This window comes from Mastigoproctus giganteus, chromosome 4, assembly GCF_048544385.1.
Source record: "Mastigoproctus giganteus isolate SK-2022 chromosome 4, ASM4854438v1, whole genome shotgun sequence".
NCBI lineage: Eukaryota > Metazoa > Arthropoda > Arachnida > Uropygi > Thelyphonidae > Mastigoproctus > Mastigoproctus giganteus.
The window spans coordinates 9,601,697-9,622,172 of NC_143578.1; the positions used below are offsets into that span (position 1 = coordinate 9,601,697).

General features: G+C 37.1%; 1 protein-coding gene across 1 annotated transcript in view; it reads left to right on the top strand.

The window, feature by feature from the left end:
- LOC150086379 (U3 small nucleolar RNA-associated protein 6 homolog) overlaps nucleotides 1-20,476 on the top strand; it is a 123,615-nt gene that overhangs the window by 87,502 nt on the left and 15,637 nt on the right. The window contains exons 17-19 of the mRNA XM_090371293.1: nucleotides 258-335; nucleotides 13,761-13,867; nucleotides 14,836-14,902. Coding sequence (XP_090227419.1) covers nucleotides 258-335; nucleotides 13,761-13,867; nucleotides 14,836-14,902 — 252 coding nt within the window. The remainder of the gene's footprint in view (nucleotides 1-257; nucleotides 336-13,760; nucleotides 13,868-14,835; nucleotides 14,903-20,476) is intronic.

Below are 20,476 nucleotides of genomic sequence, written 5' to 3' on the forward strand. Positions count from 1 at the left end.
TGCAAGCCATGTGTAATGAACTTCATAGACAAATTAATAATAATTATAATTATAATAATGATGACTCTAAATAATAAACTAATGTAGGGATGGAAATTAACAAGTAAGTAGCATTGCCTTGCTTACTGAATTTAGGTATATAGATTAGCATCAAACTCAAAATATCATGTTTAGAATTAATAGAAATTATTCATAAATTCTCATAATATTGTATATTATTTTTTTATTTTGTTTATTATTATTTTTTTATTTTATAGGCATCCTTACCACTCTGGCAGTTCTATACAGATTGGCTAGCATCACACTACCAGCATAAATTAAAGGAATGGTTTGAGGTGACTTTTTATGAATTCTTAAAAACAATCTTTCAATTAGTACCAGTAACATTTTGTTTAATTCTTGTATGTTATTTTATTTAATAACATACAAGTATTTGAATAGTAAAAAATTGCAATATAAAAATTTTTTAACTCTAAGCAGTCTGCAAGAAAATGAACAGCGGCTATTTCTGTAAGTATATAATTATAATATCTGTGAGATATTATAATTATATATAATTTCATTGTGCCTCATATCATTATAGTAAGCAGTCATATAATTTCAATTTTAATTTTAAAAATATTTAAATCAAAATACCTTATATAATGTTAATACTATTGATTACACTAGTCAGCAAGGTTTTGCTAACATGGGTGAAAGCAGGCATTTTTTTTTGTTAATTTGTATGTGCTGATTGCAAATATGACAGTAAAAAGTTTCTATCCTGGCACATTTTTTAGAAAAATGCAAAACAGTTTTAAAAAAAACATAAAATAGCTTCAAAATCATCCAATATCGCACTCTGTACCTTTCCTGATTGAATTTATTTTAACAAAAGAGATATATCTGTGTTGTTTAATGGTATACTAAAACCTCTTTTTAGTTTTATGGCCCTGAGGAGTGGCCCCTCTGAGTTATATTGCTATAATCCTTATTATGCAGTAGCATGTTTCTGGCGGCCAGGAGTCTCTGTGAAAGACAACTTGTTTACAAGCTGTCTTTAACCCTTAAATGTACATTTTTGGGGTTAGTTTCGATTTGTGAGATCTGGTGGTAGGTTGTGGTGTTTTAAAGTTCCGTTTTGGTCTTGTGAAAACTCGTGAAATGGAGCAAAAGTGCCATGCACGCATTAATTTGCCAAACAGTTTTTACTATGTTTGTGGGCAATTTACAGTGAAGTCGCAATGTCAATCATTATAGTAAGCAGTCATATAATTTCGGTTTTAATTTTAAAAATATTTAAGGTGAAATAAGCTTATTATTTTGATTTTAGTTGCCACGTGGGTGATCAGGATAAAAGGTGGGCATATGTGCTGTATAACATGCTATGTAAATCTGACTGAAAGAATGAAGGGGAAGAATTCTAAAATGCCTTTTGCTGTTCCGTAAGATTAACCTGCGAGAACTAACAAGCCACCTCAAAGATTGTTACTTCTGCCTCACAAATACTAAGGGGTTTTCAAGGGAAAATAGAGTTAAAATAAAATACCCCAACCTTCCATCCACAATAAGACCAGTGACCTATTCCTCCACCTAGTTGTGAAAAAATCACTATTTCAGAAGAAGAGCAAGAATCACTAGAGCCCATACCTGCCTCCTTAATATCTGCAGATCTCTTTGTTACAATCCTGAAAATGACAAAACCCCACACTTAATTGAGCAAAGTGAATTAATGATTTGGTTAGGGATTAAATCTTTCAAAGCAACAGGCTGAGCTATTAGGATCTAGGTTGTAACAGTGGAATTTGCTGGCAAAAACCATGAGGATTTCAGTGTTTAGAAACTGAAATGAAAAGTTTGTGGTTTATTATCAAATGGAAGGTTCTCTTTGTGTCTGTAAATGGATTGATGGATGAACCAGGGTTTGAACAACACAATTCTGAAGAATGGAAATTATTCATCAATTCTTCTAAACTCAGTTTAAAAGCAGTTTTGTTACACAATAGTAATATCAAACCATCAGTCCCAGTAGCCCATTCAGTGGCTATGAAAGAAATCTATGACAGCATGTCATTGCTATTAAATGCCTTAAACTATAAGAAATATTGTTGGAAAATCTGTGGCGATTTAAAAGTAATCCCTTTGTTGCTTAGACTACAGGGTGGTTTTAAGTATTGTTTCTTCCTGTGTTTATGGGATTGTTGAGCAGTAGAACATCATTATATTGGGAAGGAATGGTCCATCAGAGAAGAATACTTTCCTGGGAAACTCAACATCCTTTAGTGAAAACCGAAATGGTACTTCTTCCGTCTTTCCGCATTAAGTTGGGTCTCTTGAAAAATTTTGTAAAAGTTCTGGACAAAAATAATGAAGGAAAAATTAGTGATGCAAAGTTGAAGGAGGGTATATTCGTAGGTCCACAAATTAGATGGCTTTTAAAGGAAAAAATCTTTGAAACTAAACTTAATGCTACTGAATTAGCTGCATGGAAAACCTTCAGAGAGCTGTTGTTAGTGGGTTTTTAGGGAATAAAAAGTAGGGAACTATAAAGAGTTCATAGAATTGTTGCATAACTATCAAAAGTTAGGATACCGAATGTCACTGAAGATACACTTCCTACATTTGCACCTGAGCTTCTTTCTGGACAACTTTGGACCTGTCAGTTACAAGCCGGGGGGAGCGATTCCACCAAGATATCTACACAATGGACCAGAGGTACTAAGGACAATGGGATCCAGCAATGATGGTGACTATTGCTGGTTTCTGATAAGGGAGGACCATTCTGCTCATAAGAGGAAAAAATAACTAAGTAGTATGATTTCCTATTTTTGCCTCTACTTTTGTGGGTCAATTGCTTACTTAAATCCAAAGGCGTCTCCGTAGCCAGGTGGGAAGGAGCAGCAGTGCGTAGCACACGCTTCTTGATTAGACCGGGGTTCGAGCCTGTCACCACCAAATATGGAGGATGCGGAAAGGTCAGGGAATGACCACTGCATATCCCAGGAGCAATATGGCCTTAGTTGCTAATGCTCCTAAAAACCAAATAACAAACAAACACAAACAAACAAGAAAAGTAGTCAAGTACATTTAGATAAGTAAAAATTCATAATTTTTGGAAAAAGAGGAGTATGACACCATAACATGAAAACGTGACATGCTACGAACTTTCTACTGTCATTTTTGTTTCCAGAACATGCAATTTAGTCAAAATCAGTTGATTTCGTTCATATTATCGAAAAAAAAAGTTTAAAATTGTTGGCTAGTGTTATTTATTAGCCACTGAAGTCATTTTTACATTTTCATTTGTTCAGATGACACTGCCCACTTCCTCTATACCAGCGATTCCCAACCTTTTTGACCTGCGGAGCCCTTTTTAGAATCAATTCCTATGGAGGAGCCTTATTCTTACCCTATGTTTTCAAGCTAAGGGTATTTAAGAGTAGTGTTACAGGGGGGGAAGAGGGGGATAGATAATAAGGGAGTGCAAAGTAAAGAGATATTTAAACAATCGTACAATGTTACAATGTCCATGCAATAAAATTATATTTTAAAAACTGAAATTTGCCATAATATCTCAATTTATTTTTAACTACCACCAATACACATGATATTGTCAAAACTTGACTATACATAAAAGTTCTCCCAAAGTTCAAAAAATCAAACCATTTGCGTTACAACAGATTTTACATTATTGGTGAAAGCAATAATAAGGTCCATACAATAAACTCAGTTCCTCCAATATGAGAATAACCGACTTTATCTTTTATAATCCAAAATACAAAGTAAAGCAACTAAATCCAAAATACAAAGTTAAAGCAACTAAAAATTTTATTACGAAATACAAACACTTACCTACTTGAAAACCAATAAAAGCACCTGGGTCAATCAATAATGTAGCATTTTTCTACCGGAAATATATTGCAGTAGCTCAGAGTTCGAATGTACAAGTAGAGCAAAACACAATAGTTTATTAAAGAACACTTACAAAGTACACAACTAAATACTCACAAAGAGGTCAAATGCACTGAAAACTCATGGAAGAATTGCTAGGTAATCATAATGTTATTGCTATGAAAATTAACTGCGAAGTGACTTCAAGTCGACTAGCCAGCCTCTGTTTATATGGTGCTAAGTTTTGAGAAGCTTCAAGCGGATTCCAAGAATTCTCAAAGGGTCGAGAATGGGCAAAAAACTTCTCGAATGTACAGTTCCAAGAAATCACACAGATATTCAGTTCCAGGAAGGGTCATTAAAATGCAGCACGCGACAGAATGTGCGTGACATGTTGGTGCTCCACTCTGCCTCGTCACCTGTCTGTCTCGTACTACAATAATTTTGAAGCTAATGGCAGCAAAATGACTGAACGTCGTCTGCTAGAGAATGCGCAAAATTCAACTTGGCAAATTTTTATTCAGAATGTGATTTCTAGTTTTCTAATTTACATTTCTAATTCTTTAATTCCATTCAATTTTTAGCTATTTTATTTTCCTGGAGCAGCCGCGGAGCCCCTGGGAAGTGTACACGGAGCCCTTAGGTTGGGAACCACTGCTCTATACACATAGTCCTCAGAACCAAAGTTTATCAGTCACAGCTGGAACCCATAAAAACTCACAGAGGACAATTGCCCTTGTTAGCTGCAAGTTATTCTCAGTTATTTCAGTTCTGTTTTTTCAGTGTCTTGCTTCATGTGAGTCCTTTGTATTATTACAAATGATTAGTCCTCAATGACATTATAGTGATTTCACTACTTGTCACTCACTTGGAGTGGTCTAGATTTGAGTCCCATTATAGATGGAGGAATTTCTCTTCAACTGTGGTCTATAGTTCACTCAGGCAGAGGGAGTAGAGTTATTCTTGGTTTTTCAGCCCATGAACACACATTTGTACAGACATAATTCACAATAGTGTGGTATGGCCTAAGTTGCTGATGCACATAAAACCCAACAACAATGATACAAGTAATTAAGTAAAATTATAATGAAAATCTGTATATGATATATTTATTCATCATGTAAGTGGTCCCTTATAAATGTTAGCTGCTATTCCTAAACTGAATGACTATATATGTTTGCTTGTTTTATTAGAGGTAAAAATAATTTTATAGTCTATATCACTGCACACCATCAGGCATCTCTCATATTGTGAGGTTATACTTCATAACTGGGTTGTCACTATTGCAACACCAGGATATCTGCCCACCCGTCAAAGAGATGCCAACAAGCTTTGAAACTGTGCCGTCTGGGTGGTGGTATCTGCTGAGAATAAGTAACAGTAGTCTTCTCCACTGGTGAAGTGTTACTTATTCAAGATAGTACAATACCATGGCAACTCGTTATGAAAGCATTCACAGCTTTGGTAGATGGCTATGTTAAAATGTTGCTTTTGCACTAACCTATATGTTAGTTATAATGTACCTTAAAAAATCATGTTTATTAAGTTACCTTAATAAAACATCAAAACATAATTATTTACATATTCTTTTTTGGCTACTTCATAAGTGCATTTTTTCTGTCTAGTGTAGAAAACTTGTTTTTGTGATATTTTGTTATATGTAAATAATTATTATTTTTTATAATTCCCCTGTGAAGTTCATGACATTGATTTATTGCCATTTGCCACTCATTTACGGAATTACTAAACAAGTACAGGTCACTGTTGAAAAAAAGCCGTGAATTAGGGTTGAATTTGAAAGTGTCTGCAATTCTGCCCAGACACGATAGGAGGGAGTATATGATGAGAGCCTTGTCAATCAATTCAGCCCTGGAGAGATTGTGCAAGACTTGAGGGGTAGAGTTTTTCTCAGCCTGATCTATGCTTGTTAACAGGAGAGACTGCTTCTACAGGGATGGGATACACTTAAATAGAAAGGGTGCAAGAATATTTGCTGATGCTATTGAGGCAGTGCTAGGTGGGTTGGAAAACTGCTAGATTGGGGGGATACACAGTCTAATAGATTAACAGTAGCAACTGGCAGAGATGAAAGTGATTTTTGCACTACTTCTATTGGAATGAGCATCAGCCTGGAAAACAAAATGCAGGGGATTTCAGAGACTGCTGAGAGTCATTGTGGTACAAGTAAACACATGAGTTGTGTTAGGGTAGCTAAGAATAGGAACAGGTGCATGTATACTTGCATGTACACCAAGGAGTTTGGTAAATAAATTTGGTGAATTTGAGGTATTGGTCAAAACATCAAAAGCTGATATTGTTGGGATATCAGATACGTGGCATCACACAGATATAAGGAATGCAGAACTGGAATTTGGGGAGTACAGTGTGTATAGGAAGGATAGGAAGGGAGGAGGGGTTATGCCATTAGTTAAGAATCAACAGGGATTACCTTTATTTTAGATATAGGAAGCTTCTTTTCCAACTCTCCTTATGCCTTAGACATAGTCTGAGCCTACTTAAACAATGAAAACATAAAAATTAATAACACCAGACTCCCCAAAGACAGAATATTCAAACTAACAAAACTATTAGTAAATGCTAATTACATTCTCTTTCAAGAAAAAATATACAGACAGATTTTCGGCCTCCCAATGGGCCTAAACATCAGTGGACCCATTGCCGAACTATACTTAGACAAATTAGAAAAAGGTCCATCTTGATCCATTTATACCACAGATCACATATTACGGAAGATATCTGGATGACATCCTAATTATCACAGATCATTTGACCATAAACAATATTCTACAGGTTTTTAATAACATCCATCAGAGATTAAAATTTGAATTAGAAATTGAAGCAGAAACCCACTCCATAAATTTCCTTAATTTTACCATACACAGATTAGACCAAAAACTAAATTTCAGCTTATATAGAAAACCCACTAATAAGGGGATGCTTTTGCATTTCCACAGTTATCATCCCCAACCGTACAAAAAATCAGTCATGCTGAACCAATTTCTTAACGCCTTTAAATATTCTTCAACCCAGATTTCTCTAACCACTGAAATAAATGAATTAACCAGAAGATTCTCAAATAGGGGTTACCCGCTAACCTATATAAACAAAGTTAAAACAATAGCCCGTGATAAAATAAATAACAACAACCTCGCAACAAACATTGCACAAATATCTGACAAGACCAAAATACATTTCATCACCATTCCATATGTCGAGTACTGGTACAATAAACTTAATCAAATATGCAAGGGAACCGACATGAAAATCATAGCAAAACCTATGAACAAATTATACACATTCTTCAGAAATCGACCTTCAAACACCACATTCCAATCACAGCATGACCCTAGTATACAGCATCCCATGCAAAAATTGCGACACTGTTTATGTAGGATCTACTATGGGAGTGTCACAGCTTTGAGCAAAACAACACGAAGCTTCTGTGCGGGTGGATCGTTCAGATGCATCTGAACTTTCGTTCCACGCAATAAATGAACGACATTCATTCAGCTTTAATGAAACAAAAATTATAAATATTCAACACAACTACCACAAACTACTTATTGCGGAAACTTTAGAGATGAAACTACATGAAACTTCAATCAATATCCGTAGACCATTCCTATTGTCCAACGATTGGTCACTTATACGCATGCATGAAGAACAAACACTACAACAAAGACAAAAGTTTCGGATTAATTGTGAGTTGCTCTATTCCTGTGAACAAGACACCCCGAAAAGTTCTAGTCCAACTTAAGGAGAATAACCCCCCTTAAGTAGAGAATAACCCCCCATATCCAATTTTTTAGACCCCTAAATTTAATTCTAAAGCCCAGCTACAGGACCAAAAGAAATAATCAGTCCATATTTATTAAGCAGTTTAGACCTTCAAAAATCTAATTTTATGCCAATCCACGTAATAGTTTCCTTGCTGCCAGAGGTATGGTGTTTGTAGACAGAAATCTTGAGCGCTCATTGTTGAGACTGCACGGTCTGAACATTACGGTTCTGACAGTGGGGAAGATGTCCCACATGTTTTGCAAAATTCATATATGGCCTTCCCCATGAATAGTGAGTTGGACTAGGAGAGTTGGAAAAGAAGCTTCCTATATCTAAAATAAAGGTAATCCCTGTTGATTCATAATATAATAGAATATAGGAATTATCGAGCACTTAATAGCTCTCTATTATCAAAGCTATTAGTTAAGAAACACATAAACTCCAAGGAGGTACAGCCAGTCGACATCACTGGACAGTGCAGTGTTGAGTCAGTTTGATGTGATATAAGCACTGGGAAATCAACATTGAGAGTAGGAGTGTGTTATAGGCCTAATGACTCTGATGAGTATAATAAAAAACTGTACAGGGAAATAGAGTGGGCCAGTAAATCAGAGAGTCTTATAATGGGGAATTTTAATTTCCCGGATATTGACTGAAATTTGTGGGTTGATCACTTAGACACTAGTAGCAAGGCTTTTGTGGATTTATTGGATGATTGTTTTCTATATCAGCATGTTCGGGAGGCAACTAGATTGATTAATACTCTTGATCTGATTATCAGTAGTGATTCTTCATGCATTAAGAATCTGCAGATAAAAGGAACCACTAGGTGGCAGTCATCACAGTGTGCTGAAGTGGGATATACTCAAAGAGGTAACTACCATCGGGGGTAAAGGGAAGGGTTTTTGCTTTCATAAAGGTGACTATGGAGGTCTGAGACAGTATTTAAATTCTATACAGTGGGACCAACTGATGTTACCAACAGCAAATTCAAAATGGGAAGCATTCAAAGAATTAATCTTGGAAGCTACTAGGCTTTACATACCAACTAAGAAATATTGTTCAAGGTTTAGGCCTAAATGGATGTCAGATGAACTACTGAAATATGTGGCAGAGAAGAAAAATGCATGCGATACATATAAATTAATGGGTGACATGGAAGCCTATGATAGATATAAGCTGGTCTGTAACCAAGTCACAAAGGAGGCAAGCAAAGGCAGATTATGAGAAATCTTTGGCAAAGGATGCAAAGAAAAACAGCAAAGAGTTCTTTGCAGTTCTTTGTGTAAACTCTAGAAGGAAGGGGATGAATCAGATTGGTCCACTGGATATCGAGGGTTCAACTGTTGATGATCCTGCTCAGGTGGCTAACAAACTAAATGAGTATTTTGCATCTACATTCACACATGACGAGTTATTCAAGGAGAGGAATGCCAGAGGTGAACTAAACTCTGGCAGTGAGCTAGGTGATTTTGTAATAACTGAGAAGAAAGTGGAGGAGAAATTGTTGAAGATAAACATAAGAAAGGCACCTGGGGTGGATGGGATCTATCCAGTTATATTAAAGGAGGCAGCAAGGAAGTAAGCAAATCCTTAGCCACAATTATAAGAGCTTCCTTGGAATCAGGGGAGGTACCCATGGACTGGAGATGTGCAAATGTGACCCCAATTCACAGAGGATCAAAGGGCGATACAAGTAATTATAGACCTGTTAGTTTAACTTCTGTTCCATGGAAATTAATGGAGGCTCTGGTTAAAGAAGCCCTGCAGGATCATCTAGACAAGTCTTCAATTATAGTTCGGACACAGCATGGGTTTGTTAAGGGGAAGTCTTGTCTGACCACTTTGATTGGATACTATGATGTGATCACAAAGCAACTGGATGCAGGGAATAACTTTGATATCATATATTTGGATCTTAGAAAGGCTTTTGATACTGTTGCACATGGAAGACTGCTGCACAAATTGGAGCAGTGTGGGATAGATGTATGGAAGTTTGCCTTTTGCCAGCGGGTAGTTGATTGGTGGAACAGAATTTTATCTTTTGTTGTGGAAGTTGATAGTCTAAATAAATTTAAGGCTGGGCTGGACAGGTATTTTGAATGAATGGAGGGGTGAAATCAAAGCTTTTTTTTTTTTTTTTTTTTTTTTTTGGCTGATGCTGCATAAGCTTGCTTTCTTGCATCATGTGCCTCTACTAATGATAATGCTAATTTAAAGAGATTTTTGTTTGATTCCCATCAGTGAATGGAGGAATTTCTAATGTCCACTTCAATCAAGGCCGTACTTAGCCGATCTCAAGCAAGGGAGGTAGGGTTTTCTCCATGAGGTTTTTATACCAAGATCTTTGCTAGGAAATGTAAACACAGCAATTACTATGGAATCATGAATGTATGCTCACTAAGCAGAAAAAAAATAGAGCACGAAATTTTTTTCACAAATTCCCTACAACTAGAAACCTCATTAACTTTAAAAGACCCAAAGCTGAGTTCTGACAAATAAGAAGAAAAGCAAAGAAAGATGCCTGGATTAGTTATTCTTCAGCTGATGACAAGGGCACATGCATCTGGAGGAAAATTAAATCTAAATGATAAATATGTGGAGACCCTAACCTCAGTACTAAACTGGAAAGGCAGGACCTATGCTTACTGGCAGAAATAGTGAAAACTTTAACTTAATCATTCGCTAGTATATTGGCAGTATCCTCTTACAATCCAGTCTTTCAAAAAATTAAGGTCTGTAGAACAGCATAAAATCAACTTCACTACTACACTGGTGTGCAAAACGTAAGGACCAACACTATTTCTAAAGGTTACAACCACAAAATCTTTAGTTAAGGTACTCTTTACTGATGAGAGTAGATTCAGTCTCAGCAGCGATTCTGGACTTCAGCTAATCTGGTGAGAGGTTGGCACATGGCATCACCCTGCAAACATCACTGAAAGGGATCGATATGCCGGTCGAGGTGTTCTCGTCTGGGGAGGCATTATCTTGTATGGACGTATACAACTCCAGATACTGGAAGGCGCTACTGTAACCGGTGCACCCTACTGTACTGAGGTAATCCTTCCCCATGTGCATCTGTTCTGGGGTGCCATTGGCCCTGAGTTCATGTTTATGGATGATAACGCCATACTCCATCGCACTACAGCTGTTGATATGCTTTTAGAAAGTGAGGATGTTGTTCGTATGGATTTGCCTGCCCGTTCCCTTGATCTAAATCCCATTGAACACATGTGGGACACTCTGGAGAAATGCCTAGCAGCATGTCCACACTCACCAGAAAATGTTCACCAGCTGAAGATGGCACTGACAGAGGAATGGACGATGTTACCGCAAGAACTTATCAACAACATTGTTCTAAGTATGGACAGGCAGTGCAAAGCCTGCATCAACATTAGGGGTAGCCATATAGGTGGTCCTCCTACCGAGGACCACCTCTTCCCTTTTATTCCATCTTTGGCAGTGATGCATCTGTATTATGGCAGCCAATGCTATGTTGCCATTTTTGAATAAAGTCCATCTGTACCATTTTGTTTCCGTTCTTGGTTCGGTGTTGTTTCCTTCATCATTTCTGTTCCTCACGAGGTTCCTTTGGTATGCTTTTCCCATATCCAGGCCACTGCTATGAGAAGCTACAGGTGTAAACCTGACTGGTCCTTAAATTTTGCACACCAGTGTGTGATATCATACCTGTACAACCATTCACATCAACAGAACTTTTAGAATCTTTTAATTAAAAGATTTGATTAAAATTTTATTAAAAATTAAATAGTGCAGCTGGTCCAGATAGTCTACTAGATAATATTAAAAGAACTAAACAACAAAGCAAAAAAACTCTGTTAAATTTCTACAATCAAATATTTTTAGAAAATACTTACCCAAAATACTCGGCCCACTCAATTGCCCTAGTCTTCCCAAAACCAGGAAAGGATTGTAACTTTCCCCATAATTACTGACTAGGTGTGTTGGCAAACTCTTGGAAAAAATGGTTCACATGCAGTTAACATGGGAACTAAAATCTTGCTAAACAATAATGACTACTAGTTTCATAAGAATCAACATTAGACATGATGATCAAAGCAGAAGCAAACATCCACAATGCTTTCATAAATAGACAACATCTTGTCATGGTTAATGTCGATATTGAGAAAGCCTTTGATACCAACTGGCTACAAGATATTCTTCAAGATCATTCTTTTAGTTTGAGAGGGCCATTATCCTAACTTATACAAAACTTTCTATGCCACAGAACATTTCAGGTTAGCCATCTAAACAACCTATCTGAATCATTTGAACAAGAGGAAGGTATACTGCAGGGGTCCATCCTCAGTGCAACTTTATTTACAATCAAAATTACAAGTGTGACATGTGACATTCCAAGTACAGTTGAATCACATTTGGGACAAGAGATAATGAGGTTGACAACCTCATTATCTCCTGTCAGTCACAAACTATGAATATGATTGAAAGGCAACCTCATTATCTCTTGTCAGTCACAAACTATGAATGATTGAAAGGCAACTAACTTCAACTTTCCGTAGTCAAAATAAAATCATGGGTGCTACTGAATGGCTATTCCCTAGCAGAAAAAAAATCCACTGAATTCATTTCTGAAAAAAATGCAGACCACATCCAAATCCAAATATTTAAAAAATAACCTGATTCCTCTTACCAACAACTTACATTTATTGGGCTAATATTTAGACAATAAACTAATTTTGTTCTTCAGACTGCTTGTCTAAAAAAATTAAGATCCTAAGAGCTGTCTCCTGGGTGCTGAAAGAAGCTCCCTCTTAATCTCTAGAGAACCTTAATTCAGTCCCACTTGGACTATGGATCGCCAGTCTACAACTCAGCAATACCATCCAGCTGAATATAATAATATGCTGAATACCATTCAGCATAGTACCCTTAGGATAGCTGTGGGAGCCTTCAGAACATCTGTGATCCACAGCCTACTTGGTTCTACAGCCTGTCTGGCAACCCAAAGGTATAAGGTATAAGGTATGTTAGTGTCTAACGGCTCCTGGGATTTCTCCCATCTCCGCGGGTGTACATTGTATCGGGGCCAGAGATTTGAAGTGTGTGGGGGTCATGTGCTGTGTATTGTGTTGTGCCCTTTGTTCCTCCGGTCTATTAGCCGCCGAGCCCCTAGTGGGACCCGACGTTACCACACCATGCCACGGGGAGGCTGACCGGGTGTACCACTGTAGCTAGAGTACTCTGGCGGGTCCTGCCACCTACTTTCCTGGGATTTCAGTGGCTAGGACCAGATTTAAGAATGAGATGATCGCTGTTTCTTGAGCAACGGTTGTAATTTTAACAGAGCGTAGGGTTGTTCGCTGATAACTTGTTCTAGGGCCAAATAGGTCGGGCAGTAATTTTGATGTTTTTAGATTTAGACCTGTGGGGGCATGAGTGTGTGTGTATATAAAAATATATATACACACACACCCACACACAAATATATATATATATATATAAACTAAAAAAAAAAAAAAAAAACGTTGTGCAAGAGAAAAGTAAGGGAGGAAGGCAAAAGACTGGAGGGTAGGAAACAGAAGAAACCCAAAGGTCACGGGTTCGAATCCCGCCTCGGGCTTGGATCAAAGTAAAATGCAAAAACTTTGGGAGGTGCATTTTGGCCACCGAAGCCGATGCGCCAACAACTAACAAAAAAAAAAACCCAGTGTTCATTCTGCTAATCTCAACTAACAAGCAAGTGCATATCCTCATTGAATGTTCTCAGTGGTCATATATCTGGAAATTCAGCTTTACCTCTTTATCTAACTTGCAGGAACCTTAAACTTTATCACAGATTCTTGACAATGATGCAAATTTTGAAGGACTGTTTCATATTTACATTGCATAAATTTATCAAATTATCTGTGATAATCATAATGAAATCCATAAACAGTCACAGTATGGCCCAGGAGGCACTTGTATCAAACATACAAATTAGCATGTGAACACACTTCTACAGATAAATATACATGCAGATGAGTGACAAACTCCATTTTATTTAATAATTATACAATAAAAATTCCTTTGTGAAGCTATAGTTTACTCTGTTTTATTCATTGCAGCATGGTATTCAGAAACGACCAGAAGTTAGCATTCCATTGAAGGAGAAGTACCTTGAAATAACAGCAAAGAAAGGTGATATTACTGAAACAAGATGTCTTTACAAAAGGTAATTTGTATCTACCTTTTACTTTTCTTCTAGGTTTTTTTTTTTTTTTTCTTTTACTTTCATCACTTCTGTTTTTCTTCTTTTTTCAAAGTATTATTTCAGAACGTTGGGAATACAAATACTCGTTAATATCTTCTAGACAAACTCTGACTGAAAAGAGTGGAATATGGCTGTATTACATTTTCAATTAGACTGTGGGACTCTTTCCCTCAAGAATGTACTAGTTTAGGTTAAAAACAACATAAGTAAATTTTATATTGCATCTCTAATTGAGGTGAGAGAGGGTTGAAAGTGAACATCTACAGTAATTACCCTAGGATAACTACTATCGTTTATAAAAATATAATTGCCTACTTGAGGGAATATACTGCAGAAGAGAATACAATATTATTCTCTTCTGCGGTAAATTTTGGACTTTGTCCACACTTTGGAAACCATTTTAATTAGCTGGCTCTGCTTTGTGAGGTATAGCATTTGTTTTTGCTAGTCTCTGTTGTGAAATTCATTTTTGCCATAATTGCAATTTTTATGTCCCTTTTGGGGAACATGATTACACCTTGCTTTATATTCAGAAATGCAATATATTGAGGTTGCACTGTATTTAAAGGAGTTTTATTGATTTGATTTTAATGGGCTTCACTGCTAGTAGTATCTATAAATAGATAAAATAAGCTTATTATGCATACTTAATTGACAAAAGAATTCAAATTTTGAACTGTTATAGAGTTTTCTTTTTTAATACGACTTCTGTCTCACTTGTTTGCACCTCCCTCATTTTATCCATAAATAGATAAAATAAGCTCATTATACTTAATTGTACAAAAGAATTCAAATTCTGAATTGGTATAAAGTTGTTTTCTTTTTTAATACGACTTCTTTCTCAATTGTTTATCCCTCCCTCATTTAGTTTTTGAATATTTAAAAAGTTGCTTATTTTTATTTACTTTGTAATGCATTTAATTTTTCAGGTTGCTCAGTTTAAGGCCTTTGTCACTACACTTCTTTGAAGCAATGATAGCAAGTGAAGAAGCACAGGTAAGTTGTACTAATTTTTCATTATACTCTTGGAATATGTTTAGATAATTTAGGATATTTGGGATGAATGGTATATTTTAAATGTTTTATTATTTCATGCTGATGTTTTAAGATATGCTAGTATTATTAGCATTAGAATTAATATTGGCCATAAAGTGCAAAAAAGGCCAGAGCTTTTGCTGCACTAACCAAAAGAAAATTATACATCTCTCTTTCTTCCTGTGGATCTTTATCCACCAAGAAAAGCCATCAGCCGCAACTATTCATGGAGACAACTTATTCCAATGATTAAGAACTTGCTGGCTGAAGGGAAACTTCCTGTAATCCATCCAGTCATATTAATTCTTTCCACCTAGTATTATATATGCCTTCTAGTGTAACTTAATATCATGAAAATTTCACCTTCATTCATTTTTAAACCCCATTTGGATCCCCTCTAAGTTATCTAGTTATCTTACTCTCTAGCCCACATACTTGAAGCCTTGTGTCAAGTTGGGGCCCTTTTACTGATCTTGCCCATTCAACAATTCAAGATGCTGTGTGTTTCTCTTTTTAGATGTAGCCTCCCTACATGAACATATTTGAAGTGCCATCTCACAGTTGCCTTATACACTGGAATTGTATCCTCCTTCTCTGTACAAGATATTGTTTGATAAATCAGCAGAAGGACAACATGCCCTCCTCCTCCCCACACTAAATGCTTACTATTAGTATTGGAAAAATTATGCAAGGGAGCAAATTATACAGCAGAGTTAGAGATAAAAAAACATAATAAATTTCTATCCGCTTTGTTTCCCCATTTCTTCTAATAATTTGTCCAATCCTTTTTAAATTTATTCAAACTACCCATTTCAATAATACTAAGTGGAAATTAATTCCAATCATGAATGGCTGTATGGCATGAATGAGTATGGCTGAAGGCAAATTTTCACAGTTACTGTTGCAACCAATCTTTTTCAGTTTAAATTTATATTTTCCTTATGTGTGTTGACTGAGAAATGGTGAAGATGCCGTCAACATTTAATTTACTCAACCATTTTGAAGCTTTAAATACTTCAGTTAAGTCACCATGCAGATGCTTAGTTTCAAAGGCGCCTCCGTAGCCAGGTGGGAAGGAGCAGCAGTGCGTAGCACACGCTTCTTGATTAGACCGGGGTTCGAGCCCGTCACCACCAAATACGGAGGATGTGGAAAGGTCAGGGAATGACCACCGCATATCCCGGAGCAATATGGCCTTAGTTGCTAATGCTCCTAAAAACCAAATAACAACAACAACAACAACAACTTAGTTTCAAACATTGCAATTTACAGAATTGATGAGAATCCCATTTTGTGCTGATAACTAATCTCATTGCTGTTCTCCAAACCCTTTCCAATCAGTATATACACTGGTGTTCAAAGAAAGTGCATCACCTAGGAATTTCACATTTCTAACCCTTTTTCTTGATGGTATGTTGCATTAATGACTAGCGTCGCAAATAGAAATATAAACAAAAGATATTTATTAATAGTTAAGGCAAAGCTAAGTAATATTTGACAGGTGCTCTCAAAATATTCCAAAATGAGCATTTGCAACCTTTATACAACAGTTTTGGTAAACACAATTATGGATGAAATGTTATCAGAAGCCCTCAGTATGCTTCAGTTTATTATTTTAAATGGAAAACAAAATGAAAAGTTCACCAGCTGTAAACTAATATTTAGTTGAACCACCTCTGGCCCTGATGACAGCAGCACACCATTGAGGCATTGACAAGATCAATTTCTGAAGATAATCAACTGATAGTTCGTGGTTCCAAACACGAATTATGGCTTCCTGAAGTTCACGAAGGGTCTTTGGTTTCTTTCTAGCAACTGCAGATTCCACATGATGCCAACAGTTCTCTATAGGGTTCAGGTCCGAGCCGTTTCCTGGCCAGCTAAGAGTTGTAATGGACCGTTCTTCCAACCATTTTTTTACCTGTAACAAATGTAAACACATTACTGTCGAACCTGTAATGCAGAATGAAGCTAAAGTAACTACAGAAGTGCCTATTTACACTTTTCGCCCGATGACAAGGAGCAGAATCGTCCTGAAAGATGCAGTTACTTGGCAGGTTGAAATGGTCTCTAATGGTTATTTGCCTTCCAATATAGCCAGGTATCCATTAGCATTTATGGAACCTTTTATAAACTGCAGGTGACCTACTCACCATGGTCAATATATGCAATATACCTCTATGCGATGGCTCCTTTCTTCAGTGGGGAAAATATTCCCATCCATTGAATCAAAATCTTGAGACAGTTACATGAGGCTTATGCATTGGCCAATACTCACAGTTTTCATGTATATGCAGACAGCTCAAAAACTGACATATCCATAGGAGCTGTAGTGGTCCTTCCTACATCCATTGTCTGTCCAGTTACCAATTGAATGCAGTGTTTTTACAGCTGAACCCTATTCAATAAAAATGGCTTTGAATCTCCTTAACGACCTAATAAATACCCAGGTCATAATATATACAGACTCTTTAAGTGCAGTGAGTGCTTTACAGAATAAATTACAACATTCCCATCCTTCTTGATTAGACCGGGGTTCGAGCCCGTCACCACCAAATACGGAGGATGCAGAAAGGTCAGGGAATGACCACCGCATATCCCAGAGCAATATGGCCTTAGTTGCTAATGCTCCTAAAAACCAAAATAACAAATAACAACATTCCCATCCACTTCTCACACAAATCAGATCACAGTTATGTAACCTTGATGAAAAGAAGCTGACTGTCAAATTCTGCTGGATACCCGCCACGTTGGAATTCCAGGAAATGAGCATGCAGACGAAGCAGCAAAGCACCCTGCTTGCTTTGATTCCATCCCAGTTCCTTACTCTGATTTCAAAACCAATCATACGACGGATATGTACTGAGATGTGATCTGAAATGTTGCATACCCAGACAGGAAACAAACTTCTTGAGATAAAACAGAATTCACAGTTGAGGAGATCCAGTTTTAGACTAAACAGGCTCGAAGAGGTCGTGCTTTCAAGAGCACAAATTGGCCATACATATCTAACGCACCTTTTTTTACTGCTAGGAGAAGATCCTCCACTTTGCTTACACTGTAGCTCTGTACTTGCCATTAGGCATATCCTAATTTGAAACATGCAGTTCTAACTGAATGGTAATGTGCACATTACCATTCAGTTAGAACTGCATGTTTCAAATCCCAGTTTAATTTTCAGAAACCTCTGCAACTATCCCATATACTTGGAGATGATGGCAATTTTTCTGAACTTTTAACTTACCTGAAAATGATCAACACATTTACAGTCACTTCTAGACCAAAGTAACAGGCGCAATTTGGTCATAGTAGCCCTTGCACCATTAAACCCCACTCCAACAACAACAACAACATCTTGAAAGAGATCAGAGGATACTTGATAAATCTAACAGAATATAACAGCGATAAGGTTTTGCTGGATTCCTGGGCATGCTGGAATCCAGGGAAATAAGAAGGCAGATGAAACAGCTAAAATCCAGTCAATCCTATATCTTCACTTGCCTCGATTCCATATATGGATTGCAAACTCACTATAAAGCAGGGATGTATTGACCAATGGGCATCAGTCTGGCAGCAACAAACCCATAATAAGCTCTTCCAAATAGAGAAAATGCCACAGTACCAGAAATCTAGTTCACGAGTGAACTGACGAGAAGAGGTTGTTCTTGCAAGGACATGCATCGGGCATACCCATATCACTCACCTTCACTTGCTGACAGGCAATGAACCTCCTCACTGTTGCCATTGTTCTGCCCTACTAATGGTGAAACATATCCTTCTTGACTGGCCACACAACCATGCTGCTCGATTAACAGTTTTTAAAGCAGTTCAAACCCAAAATAATTCATTAGAGATGAACCAAACTCTCAGTGATGATGCAAATCTATCTGGCCTATTTAATTTTTTAAAGCAAATTCATTTATACGAACTTATTTGAGATATGACTGAAAAAAGAAAAAGGTTTTGTTTGCAGAACTACTGTGACAGGCACAATTTGGCCTTAGTTGCCCTTGTGCCAATAAACCCCCATTAAAACCAAAAAAAGGTGACCTACTCCACGATACGAAATGCACACCCATATCATTTGGCTGGTAGGGAATTTCACTGTAGACACCATACAGTCTGGATGGTATTCTTCACCAATGTCTACGGCAAATCGTTTGTCTCCCATCAGAGCCATGCAGGTTGAATTTCTTCTCGTCCGAGAAAATAACCGACTTCCACTGCTTGGGGGTCCATTTGACATGTTCTTTACACCAAATTAATCAGGCCTTTTTCATTTTTTGTGTGAGGAGGGACTTCTTAGAATGATGGGCTATAAGTTCATTTTTGAAGTGGCATTTTCTGGTGTTACTGCACTTGCTACCAGTCCTGTATGTTCTTTCCATTCTCTTTTCAGCTCAGATGAAGAAGCTTTACGGTCTTTAAGGCATAAGCACTTCAAAACGCAGTCCTGTTTTGGTGTAGAGACTCATTTGCATCCAGTTCCTTTTTTCCTATCAGCAGAACCAGTATTCTTCAGTTTGGAAAGAAATCTATTCACTGTCAACTGATTATAAGACACTCTATAAGCAATATGCTGGGAAGAACGTCCTTCCTCACATAAAGCAACAATAGCACTCTTTCTTTGTGGCGTCAGCTGCACGTAACTCACAATCCTGACACAAGCAAGAAATGACTGCAACTCTTGCAGAGCATGCTTATATAGCTGAAAGTAACAGCTGATGCAATATTATGTCATCACCTACCCATGTCAATCTTATGTAATCTGTAAGAAATATTGCCATATACTTACGTTATTAGGATGACAATTACAATTTTAAGGGGTGATGCACTTTCTTTGAACACCAGTGTGTATATCCTTCTTAAAATGAGGTTTACAAACCTCTATGCAATATTCCAGATATGGCCTAACTATCACTTTCAAAGTTCCTGTTTACCATTGATAGAACCCATCATGCGGTACCCCTGGTCTTTCTTTCTTTATCATGCAGCTGTAACAAAGTTGGAGGAAGAGGACATTGCCAAATAGCACTCTTCAATATATCCCATACATTCTCAATAGGATTGAGAGTGGGTGAATGTGGGGGCCAAGGAAGGTGGTGGAAATCTGTGTCATGTTCTCTTAACCATTCTTACATGATTCAGACATGATGCGCTATTGCATTATTATCCATAAAGTGGCCATCACCTTTGGGATTGAAGTGTAACATTGCAGGGTGCAGTGATCTGATACAAAATTCAGGTACTGCCTTGATGACATTCAACCTTCCATCAGTATTATTGGACAGCCTGTGCCAAGAAAACATTCCCTGTACCATGATGCCAATGCCAGATGCTTAGGTTGTCATCACACTCTCTGCCTATCATCAGTGCAAAACAAAGTGTATTGTGATTTTTCTAACCACATTACTTTCTTCCATTGTTTCCACTGTCCAATCACGACGTATTTGGATGTCGTGATTGGACCACTACAAGCAGATTTTTCTGTTTTTCTCTGAAACAGGTGGATTTGAATAGGCAAGCAACACCAAT